At 52.0% G+C, this 19,507-nt stretch overlaps 7 protein-coding genes across 7 annotated transcripts; 4 read left to right on the forward strand and 3 right to left on the reverse strand.

Annotated features, from left to right (window-relative positions):
* Window positions 1–1,183: 1,183 nt before the first annotated feature.
* On the forward strand, window positions 1,184–2,512 carry J4E84_007344 (uncharacterized protein; the record flags this gene model as incomplete). The annotated part of the gene is made up of 1 exon (XM_049389929.1): window positions 1,184–2,512. The coding sequence occupies one exon, from the start codon at window positions 1,184–1,186 to the stop codon at window positions 2,510–2,512; it is 1,329 nt and encodes a 442-aa protein (XP_049242229.1).
* Window positions 2,513–4,350: 1,838 nt separating this feature from the next.
* Window positions 4,351–6,873, forward strand: J4E84_007345 (uncharacterized protein; the record flags this gene model as incomplete). The annotated part of the gene is made up of 1 exon (XM_049389930.1): window positions 4,351–6,873. The coding sequence occupies one exon, from the start codon at window positions 4,351–4,353 to the stop codon at window positions 6,871–6,873; it is 2,523 nt and encodes an 840-aa protein (XP_049242230.1).
* A 942-nt stretch (window positions 6,874–7,815) lies between these two features.
* Window positions 7,816–8,794, forward strand: J4E84_007346 (uncharacterized protein; the record flags this gene model as incomplete). The annotated part of the gene is made up of 3 exons (XM_049389931.1): window positions 7,816–7,851; window positions 7,902–8,199; window positions 8,256–8,794. The coding sequence occupies 3 exons, from the start codon at window positions 7,816–7,818 to the stop codon at window positions 8,792–8,794; spliced, it is 873 nt and encodes a 290-aa protein (XP_049242231.1).
* Window positions 8,795–8,956: 162 nt separating this feature from the next.
* On the reverse strand, window positions 8,957–10,688 carry J4E84_007347 (uncharacterized protein; the record flags this gene model as incomplete). Its single annotated transcript, XM_049389932.1, has 5 exons — window positions 8,957–9,104; window positions 9,155–9,834; window positions 9,886–10,323; window positions 10,377–10,595; window positions 10,644–10,688. The coding sequence occupies 5 exons, from the start codon at window positions 10,686–10,688 to the stop codon at window positions 8,957–8,959; spliced, it is 1,530 nt and encodes a 509-aa protein (XP_049242232.1).
* A 2,295-nt stretch (window positions 10,689–12,983) lies between these two features.
* Window positions 12,984–13,572, reverse strand: J4E84_007348 (uncharacterized protein; the record flags this gene model as incomplete). Its single annotated transcript, XM_049389933.1, has 2 exons — window positions 12,984–13,163; window positions 13,210–13,572. The coding sequence occupies 2 exons, from the start codon at window positions 13,570–13,572 to the stop codon at window positions 12,984–12,986; spliced, it is 543 nt and encodes a 180-aa protein (XP_049242233.1).
* A 1,545-nt stretch (window positions 13,573–15,117) lies between these two features.
* J4E84_007349 (uncharacterized protein) lies at window positions 15,118–17,446 on the forward strand (the record flags this gene model as incomplete). Its single annotated transcript, XM_049389934.1, has 5 exons — window positions 15,118–15,438; window positions 15,491–15,906; window positions 16,000–16,370; window positions 16,422–16,471; window positions 16,523–17,446. 5 exons carry the CDS (start codon window positions 15,118–15,120, stop codon window positions 17,444–17,446), a joined length of 2,082 nt encoding a protein of 693 aa, XP_049242234.1.
* A 163-nt stretch (window positions 17,447–17,609) lies between these two features.
* Window positions 17,610–19,218, reverse strand: J4E84_007350 (uncharacterized protein; the record flags this gene model as incomplete). The annotated part of the gene is made up of 3 exons (XM_049389935.1): window positions 17,610–18,165; window positions 18,222–19,084; window positions 19,141–19,218. The coding sequence occupies 3 exons, from the start codon at window positions 19,216–19,218 to the stop codon at window positions 17,610–17,612; spliced, it is 1,497 nt and encodes a 498-aa protein (XP_049242235.1).
* Window positions 19,219–19,507: the final 289 nt, after the last annotated feature.

Consider the following 19,507-nt stretch of genomic DNA (forward strand, 5'->3'; position numbering starts at 1 on the left):
GTATTAGCCATTAGTTCTTCCTTCCTGTCGTTGTCTGCTTGAAGTCTGTCGTCTTTGGTGCTGTTTCCAAGCGTCCTACGTGTTGTGAGGAGCGAAAATGTGCAAGCTTACAACACGTTCCTTGATTTTCGCAAGGTAGCAGACTTCGGGGCCTTTCCGATTCGTAGCTCACCGACCAGGTAATGCGTAAGCGAAGCTTCCAAGCCATGTCGCTGATCATCCCACGTCCAGGACGAGCAATCAAGCAAAGCCGAGATCTAGCGAAGCTTTATTAACCATATGGATGCTTGAGCCCCACTTTTGCGATATCATTTCTGTTTGATTGAGATGATAGACGGTTGGGTCGGTATTGCTATCAGGCTCCGACATGCATCTGCTCTGCCAACACGGGCGTGATCATCGCCGTGAAGCCGCCCTTCTCGCGGTGAAACCACACTTCGGTGGTTTTGGGGGTCGGATAGGTGCGTCATCCGGGCCAGCTCCGAGATTGCGTGTATACCATTGGTTGTTCGTAAACCTAAAGCTTGCTGACAACCACCACCAGGTCGTACTCAGGCAGGCAGTCTGCTGTGCAATCTGTAAGAGCCAACAACAAGACTAGCGACAAGCATTATATGCCAATGGCGTTTCCAGACGTCTCATCTCGCCGCGCACGGTTCGTCAGCCCATGTATTCCACTCACAGCTGGCGCGAACGTGGCCGTACTACACGTCAGATGCTCCAACGCAATTAGTGATCCGATCTCACAAAGGACCGAATGTTAAGTCGATACCGGATCGCACTTCCCACGGTTCCCCACAGCTGTCAGGCGTCGTAGCATGGTCATGCCACCTAGCTGGGTCGGTCTCAAGTAATGCGCAGCGATGGGGCGGCTATCGTATAGCAGTTACGAGCTTTCATCCAGATGGTGAGCTGACGCTGATAAGCTCTGGCATGGTGAGAATGAGCCGCAGCTGTACAATGCGGCTCATGTCGGACCTGTTGTTTCGGAGATCATAGTGGAGAGACGAATATGATCGACGCCGCATTTAGAGAATGGTGCATATCTGCATGGCGACGTTTATGGTGTTTTGTATAAGAGCCGATACATCAGGACACCTTGAAACCCAGTCAGTACTGGAAGGCTGATCGTCGTTACTGTTCAACCTTCTCTTTTGCGATAAGAGGTGCAACATCTGGCACTATGGCTTCCCAACACGTTCACATCGTCCTCAGCGTAGCATGGCAAGACGCTGGAGACACGACACGTGCCATTGCAATGGCTATCGCGTTACGGGATATGTGCCCGTCCAATATCAATCTGCGAATCGACTTTCTGTCCTGTGGCGCGCGGTTCGAATATCAAATCACGGACGCTGGCTTCAACATTGTCCCAGCTCAACCACGCGTGAAGGGCGTCTCCGTTGCACATGACCTTGGATGGGACTGGCCCGAGTTCTTCGGTTCAGAAGAAATCGCAAAGTCATTCATCGATGGCCAACTTGCAGCGTTCAAAGAGTTGAAGCCGGACATTGTGTTCCATGGCATGTGGGCTCCAGCGTCTATTGCTGCGCGACTCCTAGGGATCCGAACGATCAACTTCCTCCCGGTTCCGTTGCATCCTGGGGCCTTTGCTCACGGCCTGATTCGCGATCTTCCAGATATGATGCCATTGTTCACGCGGCTTCCACGACCAGTCCGACAGCGCATGGCATGGTGGGCCAGCGGCTTGATGGTGAACGCTCCTATCTTCCGACAGAAGCGCCTAGGAGCAGCAGCAGCAGCCTGCGGATGGCCAGTCACGGGCCCCATCTCCCTCTTCGACATGAACATGGCCGATCTCAACTTGGTCAACGACCACCCCGTATTCCATCAAGAATATCTGCACCGCCTCCCAAAGAACATAGTCCTCACAGGTCCTTTGTACGCGCGAAACGACTCGAAGCTGGACGAAGACATATCGGCACATCTGACAAAGGGTCCTGGTCCATCGATCCTAGTTACAATGGGCAGCTCGGGAACGGAAGAGTTCTTGTTCGAAGCGATCAAGGCTCTACGATTGAACCCTGACGACAATTGGAACGCAGTCGTGCTGGCTTCGAAATCCATCTGCGACATCGACAAGGCAATTGAGATCGCTGGCGGAGATGCGCGGCTCCTGGTGACTGATCGATTCATCCCAGCACCGGCTGCCAATGCGCTCGCCGACCTCATTGTCACACATGGAGGTCAAGGGACTGTCCAATGTGCCTTGGCTGCAGGAAAGCCTATTGTCGGTGTCGCGCTACAAGTCGAGCAGCAGACGAATTTGGACAACGCCATGAATGCTGGAGCAGGTATTCGCGTGCAGAAACAGTTCTGGAAGGCCAAGAACATTCGCAGCACGGTGTTGACGGTGCTCAAGGATCCTTCTTATGCAGCGAGCGCGCGGATGCTAGCGGAGACGTTGAATTCCATGGACGGCGCAAAGACGGCAGCAGAGGTGATGTGGAAGTTTATCGTCGAGGAACAGACGGAGAAGGTCAAAGTTTAGGTTTGACAAGCAAGCGTGCCATGGTGTCATGGTGTCATGATGCTGGCGCGCTAAGTTCGCCGGCTGAGAACGCGACGCGTTTTGGTTGGCCAGACCGTTGTTGCTGACGCCGGGCAGTCCGCGTAGAGACATTTTCCATATCCTGGTGTACTTTAGAGGTTCAAACGTTCTCTTCATAGCAATGCGACCTGTAGGAGTGCAACCATGACGGTCATGAACGCGTTGTATCTCGGGTGGAGGAGAGGAGACACGTGAGAAGCGTGCCGACGCGCGCCGCGCGCTAGTGGCTTGGCAAGCTCATAGCACTTTCCAAACATGCGGCCGCCCCTGGACGCTCTTTCCATCCTCTTTTCCAGCACCATCTCCCGCGTCTACACTATCGAGGTCTCATGCGTATCCTCTCTCTTTATGTGCGACCATGCATATCTTTGCGAAGGCCCTAATATTCGAGTTACGACCCATACCTGAAGGACCACGAGGGTTCTTCGCGCAGGAGTGTAACAAGGCCTCGCGTGTTTCACCGAAACCTCCGCTGTTCGCTGGAGTCTTGCCGTGCACACAAATTGGTAGTCATCGCATTTGCATAGGGCTCGGCCAACACTACTGTCATATCGGACAGCTTGGAGCATTCCTGTCACAGTGAGAGGTTTCTTTAGTGGTATCTTGGGATTGTTGTTGTATTCTCCTGCTAACAGATAACGCCAGCAAAGGCTCGTCCATCAGCCAGCCGCCCCCTCGGTTTCCACCATCATTAATAGAGCCTCTTACTGGTCGTCGCATGCCCCCGCGAACGTCCGTTACGCTCCCCTTCACATATTTGCACAAGTCCGACACGCACGCTGATCTTTCTTTCCTCGCACTCCTTCGTCAACCATAGTCCCAAACCGCGTAGCGCTCTCTCATTGGACTGATCTTTACATATGCAGACGTCGGAACTGAACTCATTCAACGTGAGATATCGCAGAGTAGTGCACACGAGTAGTTTCTCCAACCTGTACTTCTGCACTATTTTCGCCACGGAGTCTGCTGTTGGCTCATTGACTCTGTATTCGACTCGCGCCAACACACTTGTACACATTCCGATACGGAGGCTCTGGAGCGCTGGGAACTTGTCTATGTGACTGAGCAAAGTTCTGATGTTGTGCATGCCTCCTGATATCAACGATCTTAGGCTGCCAAAAGCGTTGTTGGTTGTGAGAAGCGTAGTAAGTCGATGTATGTTGCGATAGCCTCGGACTTGAACATGGGATTTAACGAGGACGACTGGTGTGATATCTTTCCTGATTGCGGATGATACCTGGGAAATGCATGCTGCGCCGTAGTAAGGTCTCAGGGGGTAGGCTTTGATGTCGGTGTTTCCCCCAGGAACCTTCACAAACATAACGACGTATTTTTCGACTGCACCCCCAAGCACTGCTTCATAGACAATATCTCTTAGCTCTCTTGGAAGTTTGCCAAGATCTCCAAGGCCAGTGGCGGGTGCTTCGGTGGGCGCGAGATCATTCTTGTCTCTGGGATTGAGGAAGATTGCGAGGCTACCCATGATTTTGGCCGAGTAAGAAATTGAGACCAGTGGTTGTCAGTTCAGCGCATTCTCATAGTCGGTGCGGACTCATAAGCGCAGGGAGTCATACGTCATGTCAAAGTGACGAGCAGGTCAGTGCTGTTGGCTTCACTATACCTATCGCAATTACTAGGGTTGCTAAGGAAAACAAGAAGGATCGTTTGCTGCCTAAACACCATGATCGAGGTAGAAAAGCCGACCGTGCACTTCAAATTCACTCGACGAAGTATCCCTGGCAGTCTAGCCCGAGTATTAGATCTTGGCTAACACGACTATGCAGGATAGAGACTTCGACGAAGATCCTTTCTCATCTCCATCGCCTGCCCAAAATCCGATGGAACAAGCTGCACCTACTCGATCTCGCCGAGCGCAATCCACACCCGGTTATTCATTGCCTGCACCGCCTCCAGCGACCCCTAGCGACTCTTTCGAGGCGACCCATACTCTAGAAAGCAGCCCGCTCTCCCACATGACCCCTCTACCGGCCTCTGGTCTGTGGCAATGGACAGCCCAAATGGAAGGTCGACCCACGTCTCTACCAATGTTACCGTTCACGACTCGAGGATTTCGCAACCCCGATGCGGTTTCGGCTTTCCATCGCTTCGAGACAACCATCTCAGCAAACCTCTCCTTCGGCATTCGATTCATGTGCGACGACTACGAACATTCCGGGGTAAACTTCGGTTTAGCTGCGCTGCAGATCCTACTCACACAGCTCACTGGTACCGACGACTTCGTGGTTGGTCTGGGTCGAGCTTTGAAAGGCAAGGGCGATACTATGCCAGTGCGTTTCAAGGGCGACTCGCAACACACCTCCAACCAACTCTTAGAGCAGACTAAAGCGACCATGGGCGTGCCTAGACGGTATCTTCATGTACCAGTCAAGAACTTGTTATCCGAGTTGAATATCTCGAAGCAGACACTTCTCCATCAAGTCACCTTCGACTGGATTGCTCGTGGATATCCTACCTCTCCGACTACCGATATGTACTTCGAGCATGTTCAAGACCTCGTCTTAATTGTACGCGAAGACCTCGACCGCAACCTAGTTGTATTCGTTGGCCTGGACGAGAAGACGTATGACAAAGAACATGCTGAAGTGGTGGCGGAGATGTACATCCAAGCAATGACGCAAATGGTCGCTCAAAGCCAGACTACTAGCATCATCGACATGGACCTTATACCCCAAGAAGAGCGTGAGCAAAGTATGGCGTATGGCGCCGGGCCTGAGCACCAAGTCTCCTTCAGCAGCATCCTCGAAAAGCTTCAACAGATCGCAACAACGACTCCCGATCGTGTCGCTGTAAAGGACGAACAAAACCAAAAGATTACCTACGTCAACCTCATACGTCGCGCGGTCGCCATGTCTTCCGATTTGAAGAAGCACGAAGTCGCTCGTGGTACTCCTGTGTGCGTGCTTGGTCCACCAACCATTGATCTTCTTTGCAGTATCATCGCGATATGGTGCGCTGGCGGTGTCTACGTTCCGATAGATTACCGCCTGTCCGTTGATGACAACCTTCCTATCGCTAAGAACTCCGACACAATGTTCTGCATCGTCAGCACGCCAGATCTAGTTGACTACGCACTGAAACTCCAACTTGGTACCGTGTTCTTCTGCGGCGACATGGTCTTCACGGAAGGTTTCGACAACATCGAGGAGCCGCTGCCAGACGATCTTGCTGTGGGACTGCATCTTCCGTCGTCCGATGGTCTGCCAAAAGGCGTCGTTTTGACACACGAGAATTTGAAGGTGCTTGTGGCTTCCACTGCCTACTACTTCGAAGAAGAGAAGCCGATCGTATTGCAGCACAGCAACTGGACGTCGGAGATGTCGCTCTTCCAGATTCTGTTCGCCTTGACGTCTGGAGGCACACTCTTCCTAGCCGCAGACTCATCTCCCGCCAATGTGACCAAAGTCATGGTGCACCAGAAGATCACCACTACTCTTGCTACACCATCCGACTACTCACTTTGGTTCCAACATCCTCGTCACATGCTCAAGGATTGCAAATCTTGGAAATTCGCGTTGAGTGGCGGAGAAAACATTTCATCGAGCGTTGTTCGCAACTTCACTGAGCTTCAACTCAACAACCTGGAGCTTGCAAGCTTTTACGGAGCGACTGAGACGACAATCGCTTCCTCCATGAGCTTTGTCGACTACAAGGCGTACGCGGGTAACAAAGAAGGCCAGCTCATCCCTGTGGGAACCGCGTTGCCGAACAACCACATCTGGGTAGGCGACCATCTGGGCAGACCACTTCCTGTAGCTTGGACTGGTGATATCTGGGTCGCTGGTCCGGGTGTTGGGCCATGCTACTTTGGCTCTAAGGCCGACGACCATCGTTTCCAGACACATTCTGGAACTGGTGTGAAGTGTTTTCGGACAGGAGACTGGGGTTTCATCAACGATACTGGGGTACTTTTCGTCACGTCGCGACGCTTGGACGAGTCAACCGCGCAAGTAGGCGGCTTTCACATCGAGCTTGGAGATGTCTCGCGGACAATTGTTGACCAGGCCAAAGGGAGAGTGGTGGAAGCGGCCGTGGTTCTCCACGGTAACGAAGAGCAGGAAGAACCGCAGATTCTGGCTGTTGTTGTCATGGCCGGGACATTCAATGCTGCATCGCGCCGGTATCTGCTGAAGTTGCTTCGCGGACTCAATCTTCCCGCTTACATGCGTCCGACCCGCGCCGTGATATGGCAGCAGCTACCACGCACGTCTGGAGGAAAGATTGATCGTCGTGCCGTGATGGCAACTGCGATACCAGATACCGACATCATCCGGGTCATGTAACCGATGAGCTTCCTCGTTGGGTGAGTCATAAGACCTTTGGGGTTTTCTGCAAGCGTTGGATGTTATGGATGTGTGGAAGAAAGCTGTCATCTATAGATGCATGTATGTAGAAACCGCAACACCTTTGTATCATTAGACAGAGAAGCAATGTGACATGTGTTTCGATAAACGAGGGGCTAAAATGCGAAGAATATGCCCCTCCTCCCCTCCAGAGCACCCATCACCCCTCCATCTCCGCCTCACGCGACCCATTGCGGCTCGCGCCGCATATTGCATGCCGCAAAGAATGCATCCATGACCAGAACACAGCCCGCCAGCTCACGAGCTTCTGTATGCTTCCGGTGACTTCCAACACCAAGGCAGCGTATGAGCCCAACTCCCCCACATGCCCCGCCAATCAGAACCTGCCATCTTTCGCACCGGCGGCGTCACCGCACTTTGGGCCATGCAGATGCAAAACAACTAGCTAGCGCTGCGCGGGAGCCCAAAACAACGCGTCTTCTTAAATGTTAGGATCCCCAGATTTTTCTGTCGTTTAGTACTTTTCCTGCCTTTTGGTGATTGCGTGACGTTTGCCAGTTCTGAAGATGGCGGAATTAGTTGTTGCGGGCCCGCCTGCCCCACCTCCGATGACGTTTCGCGATCGGTTGTCGCAGTTTAGGATTCTGGAGGAGAAGAGGTGCGAGCTTATTGAGGTATGCTGCTGATGGCTTCCTGGGTACCATCATGGTTTTGACGATGGAGTAGGAACTCCTAGACAAGCTCGAAAAGACAGAAGCACGCCTCGCACAGTGTGAACTCGACCTCGGCTCCGAACAAAATGTCAGGCGGACGTTGCAAGCGGAAATCGCAGATGTCACGCGGACGATGCAAGGGCAGCTGTCAGAGTCTAAGGCAAAAGAAGAGGCTCTATTGCAGTCGCAGTCCAAACGGCCGTTCGTTATGGTGCTCATAGATGCCGATGCCGAAGGCTTCCTGGTATGTATTGTAGTACACTTCTAGTCGTGCATCTCAGCTGACCGTCCCAGTTCCAAGACAAATACATAACACGAAAGGCTCAAGGCGGCGAAGCATTAGCAGACGAGCTGAACATACGGATCAGGGAATACTTGCGGGAGCTGTACGAAGATGCCGACTCACTCGACATCATCGTCCGCATATATGCCAACTTGGAGGGTATGGCCAACTACCTTGTACGACTTGAGAAGGTTCGGAACTTGGGTCAGCTACGAGCCTTCTCGACTGGCTTCTGCGGCAGGATAACGAGCTTCGACTGGATCGACACTGGAGTTGGCAAGGAAGGCGGAGCAGGAAGAAAAGTGCGAGGTATGTATCTACGCATGCTCGAGGTGGAAGGTCGCGAAGTCGCTAACATGACACAGAAAACTTGTCGTTCTTCGCATCGAACACACACCTGCGGCACACAATAGTCGCATGCTCGCCCGTCGACCTACCCGCTTCTCTTCTCACTTCCATACCACTCGAGAAGCTGACGCTGATCGAATCTCTCCCGCTACCTTCGTCGCTTACAACACTCCCTCTGAAAACCGCCAAGTTCCCCTCTCTCTTCCCTCCCCCGCCACCCGCCAAGAACGCAAAGCCCAGTCGAGAGCGCGGCCGAAACGAGCGAGGACTAAGCGAAACTGATGTGAGAAGAGGAGACAGGGACATGCGAAGAGGAGATGAGAGAGGCGGAGGACCACAACTGCAGCTCATGGAACAAGAGCATGAAGGGGGCGGCTCAACGTGGCTGGTCATACAACCCGAGAGGAGTAAGAGCCAGGCTGTCAGCGGGCGGGACAGAGACAGAGACAGGAGGAGGGCTCCAAGCGAAGACGATACCAGCAGCTTGAGTATCAGCATCGGGCCAGACAACACTGTTAGCGTTGACAGTGGGAGGCGGCGGAGATTGATGGGTTAGTCTCGGTTTGGCATACGGGATCTGGGATCTCCGTTGCGGAGGAAAGCTGTCACGTCGCGTACTATTTGATGAGTTTGATAGCATGGCATAGCATAGCGTAGCGGCATATATTCGTAATATTCATCGTACGCTGGCATAGTGGCGGGTAGTCCAGCCCAAAATTTACAGCGTTTGTCGGAAGCCTTCTTGGCCCTCCAGAATCCTCTCTCCGCGATCAGCCTGGCGGTTGGCTCGTGAGTAGACCCAGAAGTTTTTCAGCACATGTAATATGCTCAAGACTTGGGTAGCGATAACAACAGCCATGGCGGGTCTGTACAAATCAGCTTCCTATTCCCATACATCATGATGCATGTAACTTACATGTACTTCGGCGCATCCTGTTGTCGGAAGATGTTCGACGCTGCGATACCTCCGCAAGCTCCACCTCCGATCAACAACGCACTCGCAACACTCCTCTTCATCTGACCCACGATGTTGTTGTGCATATAGCTCAATATGCTCGGCACATTCGCGTTCGCACCACTGACGCCTAGAAAGACTCCGGCATACCGTGCGCGAGCGTTGCTGAGGAAAGCCATCATGCATACTCCCAAGACTGCCCATGCGCAGTTGAATACGATGATTGCACCGCGCATCCTATATTTGTCGGCGACCCATGCCGTACCGAACATCCAAGCGGCAGCCAGGACATATGGCGGGAAAGACAGGATCTGGCTCATGGCGACAGAGTAACCCATGTCGTTGCGGAGGATGATTGGCAGGAAGTATCCCCAGCTGTATGCGACGACGTTGTTGAGGAAGTAGAGCCATGCGAACTCCCAGATCTTCCAGTCGCGGAGATGTTTGGCGATGGTTGGCCAAGTGAGCTTGTCAGCGACGGCATCGCCGCGGTCGCGTTGAATGCGGGACAGAATTATGTTGGCTTCCGCGGGGGTTAAGAAAGGGCGTTTCGTGATCGGGCTGGGCTGGCTGGCTTTGTCGGGAAAGTCTATTATAGTTAGGTAGCCCATGAAGCCTAGTAGAACGGTGATTGCACCCTCCTAGGATATGTCAGTGGTTGATGTAGGTAGATAGACAGGGGCCTGACTCACGATTGCGAAGATCCATTGCCATCCGTTCAGCCCTCCTAGGCCTCGCATCTCGCTCAGTCCCCAAGCCAGGATGTTTGAGAAACCACTTGCAAGGAGCGCTAGTAGGTAGAACCCACTGAATCTCTTTTGCACTTCAAACCTCACATACCAACAGCTCAGTAGAAAGACACAGCCAGGATAGTAGCCAGCTTCGAGCACACCCAGTATGACTCGGCATCCTAGTGCTTGCGTCCAGTCGTTAGTAAAGCCCATGCCGATTGTCACAGCGCCCCAGCAAATGACCAAAGATGGTAGCCATACGGCAGGGCCGAGTTTTCGAATGATTATGTTTGCCGGAAACTGGAAGATTATGTACGGTATGAAGAAGATCATAGTAAGGATCGAGTAGCGTGAACCGATGGAGAGGCCCAGGTCCTCATCCATACCTGCGATACGCGCCTGGAGACAGAGTCAGTATGCGACATACAACTGCGACTGGGGGTATGCCGTACATTAGGAAGATTAACGCGGTCAATGAGCGCGAAGGCATATATGACAGCGAGCGTTGGTAAAAGCCTGAGATCTATCTTTCGAATGATGCGACGTGTTTCCTTGTCGTCCCTTTCGATGGGTGACGATGCTGGTCCCGAGGAGTCATTCGCTGGATCTATAGCATCTTCGACGTTGACACGATCGTCTCTACCGCCATAGCTTTTGTCGTCGAACAAGATCTTCTGTCGTCAGCGCATCATTTTAGGAGAGCTTGGATGGACACTGACATGCTCCTTTCGCTCGGCTTCAAGGTCCTTCTCTTTGAGCGACATATTGTCTCGTGACAGACTGACTGAAGCACCATGCACTGCACACACATCCTCAACCTTCTTATCGCTGCACCCCCTCCAATTCTCCAACGATAGATCCCCGCCAAACGTCTCCCGAATCGCGGGGTGCAGCGCACATCTTTACTCAATCCGGCTATGACAGACCGTTTGTTGGAGTAAGAACTCGCTTCGCGGGCTTAGCCTCATGCATTGTTACCTACGAAATTCAGCTTCAGCAGCGGAGTGGAGGCTTGGCTGTTGAGATGTTCGAGTTAATGAAGTTCGCGAATGACGTATGTTGACTCGACTTTGCGATGTCAGCGTCGGCAAAGGAAAGGGCGCATGCTTGAGTAGACCATGCCTTCGCTCAATTGCTGGGGCTTCTAGAATGGGTCTCCGTTGGTAGCGACACCACGTTTTGCGCCATGGACTCGAGTGGTCTTCCCGTAGATAGGTAGTTGTAGTTGTGGCAGTCGTGTGGCAAGGCACTTGTGCCATTAGGTATTCATATCGCCATCATCGATAGTCCGGTTGCGTAGAGGACATAGGTATCATGCACGTGAATAGAGAGTGACGCGAACCCGGGATGTCGACGCGATTCCAAGGTTGCTGGTGCTGATCGATGATGACAGAGAGCACGTGACGGTACCGAAAATAGTCTAGCTCTACGCGAAACTTCCACGCTAATCTTGTGAGTCTCCAGCTGGGCAGATGCCACGCCCCAGCGCCTGGCTCGTCCACAGTTCCCAGCGACGACCGCCTCCGTTTGTCCATGGTATCGCACGAGAGTGGTGCTCTGACTGAAACTGCTCACATCGCTTTGTCGATACCACAGCCAACGCTATCACCGACGCGAAATCCGGAACGGACACCCATGTATACAAACCTATCGCTCCCAACAATTCTGCATTCTTGGTCGTGACTTGCATTGTCGCATTACCACTCTGCGTTCCGGAGACACTGTCAGTCGCTTCGAGTATTCCAAGATGTACAGGGCCTTGTACTCTAGACCTGTACAACACTTCTTCGATCACCCCAAGGCGCAAAGTGCACCCGGATCTCACGCGCCACTAAGCAAGCTCGATCCGCTATCAGTGCGTTATCACACCCATCGAGGCGCGAGAACGGGGGTATAAGGAAGACCACAGCATGATGCCAGGGGCTGTGTTTGTCTGTCTGAATACATCCTTACGAAATCCTCCTTCCCACTTTAACGCAGTTATTGTCCTCCATTGACTACCCACAGACGCTGAATCTACTCCCTGCGAAGTGTAGCAAACCCATTTCCAAGCCATCGCCCCCGCTGCCCGACGCGCTATTCGCATCCTCAATCTCAGGCTCGTATGCCGTCATCGGACAAGACAACCACCGCTCAAGCACGATTCTTTTCGTAAACGCATACACCCAACGGCACTGTGCGGTCGCTACCCTCACTCCGCGTCGGAGCTGCTACATACTAGGGTCGTATTAGATGGCAGTATTAGCCACTGCTCGTACTGGATTATGCGCACCATGGGTATTTCGACCGTACGTCTCGCAACACACAATAATCGCGTAGCTTCGATCTGGAACCGAGCAGTGGCATCGCAAGGCCGTGACCTTAAGGTCTTTGGAAGTCGAAGATATGACGGTAGAATATAGCCCTTGTCAGGACGCTATCTTCAACGAACGTGAGAGTACTGCGCTTGGACTCAACTTGGAACATATTCCACACAACATCGGTACGTGCAGGCAAATTGGAGGAGCTCACAGTGAAGAGCGCAATACGAAATGTATTATTCGGGTAAAGATAACTTCCTGCTGGCTGGCCGCTGCCTTCGACGATTACCACGACTTCGCAGAGGCCATTTTTCTGGACTCGAACATTCTTCTATCAGCTATCGGAATGCTACAAGCCTGACCTCAACGCTCTCTCGGGGTTCGTCCGTTGACATGGGATTGAACACCCCACAGTGGAAGCCGCCTGAAACTCTTAGCACATGGGCAAAGGTAGAATGGAATGAACAACGACTTACGAGCGAGCTTGCCGCTGGAGTCAGCCTGACGAAATACAACAAGATCTTTCGGCGTTTGGTCTTTGATGTAATACCACCGATGCGACGCATTATAATGCAGGAGAGAATTCTCGTCGATTCTGTCCCTTCGAAGGCCATCATTCAGGCGGATGTCTGATTCCTGGTCTATGGTCGTCCAGTCGCAAAGCGCCAGTGGCCAGTCATTATTGGGCCCTTGAAGCGGTCGCCAGACACTAATATCGCTATGAGCCAGCTGGACCTCGACATGGGTTCAACACCAATCTTACTTGAGTATATCGAAATCTTTATCTTTCCAGAAGTCTTGTTGGCCTGGAAAGGAGAACTCGAGTTGCATGTATGCGCCACGCACCGAGCCGTCGCTATGCGGTCTTCTCGCTGGCTGTTCGTATTCTGGGTCATACGTACGAACTTTCCCGGGAAACTCTGGGTCTCTCTTGCGGATCTGTGTCGACGTTAGCTGCTTTCGAGCCTATAAGCAGGTGACTGACAGTGCAATCGTAATTTTCGATTCGAGAATATTCTGGAAACCTCTCGTGCAAGATGGCTTCGATCTCGTACCAATACTTCTTCTCTGCCTCTTCGCGGGCATCTGTCCCATCGAACGCGCCTTTACGAGAGAATGCATCCTTGGAACGAAGGCTTGTCTCCGCTTCTATGATACAGAAGCCGTGCTTGTTCAGGTCCCACTGGCTTGGGTCTGTAATTCCGGTCACTGTGACCTCCTTGATGTCGTTCTCGTGGTTCGATCCTCTTGCCCCGGGGACATGGTCGACAGAGTAGTCCGTTTGAAATGCTTTCTCGGTCTTGAAAATCTCGCTACGGGCCAAGTAGTGCATCTGGGTTTGGAACATGTTGGGCTGACTATGGTGAAATTACTCCAAGGTACTGTAAAAACCGATGAGACTGCGGAAAGAAACGCTGCTAGTGAGGTTATAGGGACCATACACGACTGGGAAAAGGGCTTATCGAGGCTCTCGCTGCCCAGAGCTTGACACCAGCACATGGGTCAACGGAACGACTTGGGCCTTATCGACTACCACGTCTGCGAGAAGGCTGTGCCGACCGACCGCAATATGCATCTATCTCCACATATGCAGCTCCGACCATTTCCGGCCAGGAAGTGGTCCAGTAATGAGCGCACACTCGTTTCCATGACGAGACCCCATCCGGTGATCAAAGCCGCCTAAATGAGGGGAAGTTCTTTTCCAATGGTCACGACCCAGCCCTGACGTCTCTTCCCTGCTTATCGTGCATTGCTTCAATTACAAAGCGCCGGAAATGGCTAAGACGTCTTATTGCCCGCGTATTGTGAAGGTACTAAAGAGTCGCGCCACTTCCCACCTTGAGGTGCCTCCCAACATCCTACACAACATACACACTGTATACAATTGATCACTGGTCAACCGTCAAACTTCGTTTCGATAGCCATGCCTTCCGAGGAACAGCAGAAGGAGCTCAATCAGCCATGGAAGCAATGGGCGTCAGAGCTCAAGCCGGAGTTGCTATCCCAGGAGATCTTGCAGAACGCTTCTGACGGTGACTCGCAACACGGGACTGTGGCAATCAAGCCTCGCCCTGAGGTAGACCTTCTCTCCAAGAAAGACAAACCAGTTCTGTATGCACCTACCCTACCTACATGATGTCTTTGGCACTCCAAGAATGACTATACACTTGCTTACATATCTAGAGACCACTCGAGAAGTAGGGACTGTATTTGAGAAGAGGCATCCCCTGATTGGCGGCAGATAAAGGCTGTGGCTTTGGACATTCTCTTGGCTTCATAAGCGACTTAACATTTTCAAGCTCTGGCACAGTGTTTGCCAAAACTTAGCAAATTTACCAGATGACCATTGCACCATTACACTCCGGTGCTCTTGATTAGCTTTCCATGACCTCCTACTTAATTTGTGACTTGTCCGGGCCGAGACATATACAATGCTATATCGGGATTTCCGAACGAGATCAGCTCAAGGGTTTCATCCCGCGCTGCATTCATTGGGTCGCAGCGATGACAACACGCCACCGGAAGCGGGGTAGGTTGCACATGCAGTCAGATTCCCAAGCGCATGCATGCCAAGGTGTGCAGGACTTGTACTCTTGCGCCAAAGTGTATTGGTTGTTGTTCCGCACTAAGTGCGGGTTGATTGAGCCTCAACTCGAAAGGGTTTCGCCTGCCCCCGTAGCTTACAGTCCATTGCTATTCCTCCCATCTTCTTCCCTCAGCCTTACAACCAAAGAAACCCACCTTCACACATTTTACTGTACCTCAAGCTACTCTCTTTCACTACATCACGCTTTCAGCGCCTGTTCATGATCAAAGGGCACGTTTGTGTTGTATCGTCACCTTGATAAGATCTTAGAATCCTCGACATCGCATCATCTACACCCAACGAACAATGGCTGCAGATCGTGTGTATGTTGCTGATTCAAAGGCTGTTACCCACCGCCTTCCCATCAAAGATATCTTTGACAGGCTACCGCATCGGAACAAGCTGTACGCACATCATCTGGGGAAAGCAGCGTGGTCCGGAGCTCGCATTATCCTGCGTCAAACCTCATCAGAATCAGAGCCTATCTTTGACCTCATCATCTCGCTCTATAATGCCTGTGAGGGAAAGTGGGAGAAGCTCGTCGGTGAAGGCGTGATCTCGGAGGACGATCTGGCATCGTTCTTCGGCTATGCAGGACTCTTCTTATACAACCTGGGCAACTTCTATGTAGGTCTCATGAGCTAATCCATGTCATTTCGGAAGATGCTCACTGCGCTAGGGCGAGGGAGGCCAAAAGTTCGTCCCCGGCCTTTCCAGAGAGGGTTTAGAGAAACTCGTGCGATACACGACAGATGAACATTCGCTCGTTCATACTCTGGTTGAAGGAATGATAGGAGCCCCACCATACCGCACAGGATACCCAAGTGATACCACTGTATCGAACTACTATCCTGGTGAGCGTATCACCCGAGACGAAATTACAGCGATTGCGAAATCCCTCGAGAAGCATGGCATCGAGCCGGAAAATACAAGGGTGCGAAAGACCGCGAACGGCGGCGAGCCTATCTACGAACTGCTCCAAGCATCCAGTGAGATGGACATGTCTCAATCAATGTCAGAAGGCTTTGTTGCTGGTACGAACATACGCATAGTGCGAGGCGATCACGCGACCGAGATGGCTGCCATATGTGCACAGTAAGTTGGAAGACTGTCATTTGTACCTTCTGATGCGTCACACGCTTCGCGACAATTTACAAGTCCTACACAAGGCTAACATGTCAATGACAGTCTCGAGGACGCTCTTGACTGGGTAGAGAATCCAAGGCAAACCCAGATGCTCAATTACTACATCGAAAGCTTCCGAACAGGCAGCCTGTCAGCATATCGAGAGTCCCAGAAGGTTTGGGTAAAAGACATCTCACCATCCATCGACCATATCCTGGGTTTTGTGGAGTCATACCGCGACCCTCACGGTCATCGCGCTGAGTGGGAAGGCGTTGTCTGCGTTGCAGACCCCGACGAGACACGGAAAATGAATGCGTTCGTCGAGAATGCGGCAAAGTTCAGTGCCTTGCTACCCTGGGCAACAGAAGAGAACAAAGGCAAGGGCCCGTTCGAGAAGAACCTGCTGGACATACCCGACTTCGCCATCATCCATGGTGAGTATCATTATCTAACCTCAAAACGCGGCTACTGACGGATAGTTGTAGCTCTTACAGTCTGCTGTCCGTATGTTTGGGAAGCATCAAACCTTCCCAATGTAAGTATTGCGATCGACTTTGTGGACACTCGCTAACTACTGGCGTCGCAGTACAACGATATTCGGGAAGAGTACGGCTCTAAGAACACTCTCATTACCAATCGTATGAGCGCGAACCGCAAATCTGGGGGTGCATCGAAGTACCTTCTGCCAGAAGACACAGAACTTTACAAAGAGAACATGCATACCGTGAGGTTCGTCGCAACGGTCATACACGAGCTTCTTGGTCACGGCACGGGAAAGCTACTCAGCGAGACGGAGCCCGGCAAGTTCAACTTCGACGCGACGCACCCTCCGCAGAGCCCTCTCACCGGAAAGACGATCGAATCCTGGTATCTCCCAGGGCAAACATATTCCAGCAAGTTTGAAGACATCGCTCAAACGGTTGAGGAGTGCCGCGCCATCCTCATGTCAGCATACCTCGTAGACAACAAGGAGATTCTCGAGATCTTCGGATATAACGACAAAAGTACACTTACTGCCGATGATCTTATATATATCTCGTACTTGCACCTCGGCATCGAGGGTATACGATCGTTGGAGCATTACAATCCGGGAGATAAGGCCTGGAGTCAGGCACATAGCCAAGGATACTTCGCCATCTTCAAGCATCTTCTACTTGAAGGGAACGGAGTTCTTACCGTGCAGTGGGATGCAAAGACCTCTCACCTTTCAGTGAAAGCAGACCGAAGCAAGATACTATCCGACGGAAAGCCTGCGCTAGGTCGTATGATGTGCCGTCTCCACGTGTGGCGATGCACTGCCGACGCAAAGGCATGTCGAGAATTCTACGAGCCTCTGACTTCAGTGGAGGGTGAGTATGCCGAATGGAGAAGTGTAGTGATTTCAACTCCGGAGCCCAGGTGGAAGTTTGTGCAGGCTAACACCTTCTTGATGGATGGCGAGGTCACAGTCAAGGAGTACGAGGAAAGCGACAAGGGTATCATACAATCTTGGGTTGAGAGACAGATCTGATCGAAAGCACTGGCGCTAGGGATATGAACATTGATCAAGCAACCCTTGAAGAATGTATGGTTATCAATTGGGCTACGGATAACTGGTGCCAATATACACATAATCATCATGATATTATGCTCCGATGTCTACAAGACGGTCCTTCTCTCAGACAATGCTAGCTTTAACCGGGCGCAAAGTAGAGCTGCGCAATACCGACGGCCAGCTGCAACACTGCAAGTACGATAGTTATACCTCCCACCCAGATCACCGCCCAGAATGTATACCACTGTAGTGGGTTCCGTCGGTCGCGCCATAGATCTCTTGCCCTACTCGGCTGCTGGCGCAAATTGTACTTCTGCAATTCCAGCAGCCGCAGGCCAAACACGGGAAAGTCATGCTGAGCGGAGTACGAGTCAGATTCCATGAACACACTGCTTGTGCTGATGGTTGATTGCGGAAAGAGCGCCGCCGGCAGATCCAAATGGTTGCGACGCGAGAGCGATTTGGCGACCCAGGATCTTGACAACGGCAACGTGCATAGCCTCTCCAGAAGTGGGTCAACAACGCGATCGGCTTTCTTCTCCTGGATGAGGAGGTCTTGTACCAGTTTTCGGGATCGGACGCTTTGGCCAAACAAGAGCCGATATGTGAGCATAAGCTCGCGGTGTAGAGCGTGAGGCTTGACGGGCCGCGGCACATCGACGTAGGACTCGCTTGGTAAGAGCTCCCCTTGCACCCTTATCGACTTGTCAGCACGGGCTAAACCGACGCAGTGGAGCTTTTGAGCACTTACTCGGCTACGGTAGGTATGAATTGGGAAGCCTGTATCGTCGCTGCGCAGAACGAAGGGAAACGAAAGATGGACACAGTGTGGTCTTCCTGGTTCCAATGGAGATGCGCAGCCATGGTGTCGGTCCATTTGACTCTTAGTCGGCCAATCGTATATAGCGAGTCGAAATTGATCGAGCTCTCGTAAATGGTGCCGCTGATCGGGGTGTGGGACGTCTGTTCTCCACTCACATGCGCTAGCAACTCATGGAAGCCTCGGAACAGTTTGTTGGTCGGACGACTAGAATACTGCTTCAATTGAACAGTCGTAACAGATTCATCTCTTGCCAATATAGATTTGCATGAGAGGCCGAAACGGGAAGGGGAAGATGTGGTGTCTTGCAGTAGTTTCGGCTCTAATGCGAGCGACATCCAACATATGCCAGCAAAGATAGCTTGTAATGTTCTCGCTTTCTCTAGATCGTTGATCTCCTTGACTTGTATGCCGGATTGTTCAAGAAGGCCTCGGTACACGGAGTCCAATGAGCATTCATTTACCTGGCGCAGAATCTTCAGCAGTGCGAGACACCAGTACCACACCTGGAAAGACTCTTGGGGCTTCTCACGGCCCATTATCTTCCATATAACGCTAAAGCTATCGTCTAGAAGGTCTTTGAACTGTTCTTCTAGATATATGCAAACCGCGAGCGTGCCGGGCCAGGATTTCGTGTAAGACACTTCCAATCCAAAAAGAGCCTTTATGGCTTGGTCTCGTAACTCGGATTTGGATGGTTCTTGGGTCTTCTTTGTTGTCGGTACTGCGACTTCGACTGCATCTTGTTGGCTAGCGACATTTGGTTTTGCACCGTTCGCGTTGAGTGCGACCAACTAATAAGATTAGTTCTGAAAACGCATGTTGTACGAGTAAGGAAAGAGTTGCATACCTCGACACTGGGTTCGGTCGCCCCAGCAGTGGTGTCGTCACCACTAGATTGTTGTCCACGGGCGCTGTGAGGAGGCATGTTGCAACCGCGCAGGCGCTTGATGTTGGAAGGGCTTAGCCGAGCCAATGCTTATCATTTTCATCACAAGAGAACGTGGCACACATATATTGTCAGTATCGCAGAAAGGCTGAAGAGGTCAGCCGCTGGTCAGGCAGCCATGCAACACGATGTGTAGCGAAGGTGGTGACTATTGGGCACAAGATCCCGCGCAAGATAATGCACACTGCAAAGCCTGCACTGACCGGACGGAACATGAAAGCTCAGCCCCCTCGTATGTGCCATCGAATGAAACGAAGAATTTAAGCCG

The sequence above is a fragment of the Alternaria hordeiaustralica genome (assembly GCF_023758085.1).
Source record: "Alternaria hordeiaustralica strain BMP 2776 chromosome Unknown scaffold_16, whole genome shotgun sequence".
NCBI classification, from domain to species: Eukaryota; Fungi; Ascomycota; class Dothideomycetes; order Pleosporales; family Pleosporaceae; genus Alternaria; species Alternaria hordeiaustralica.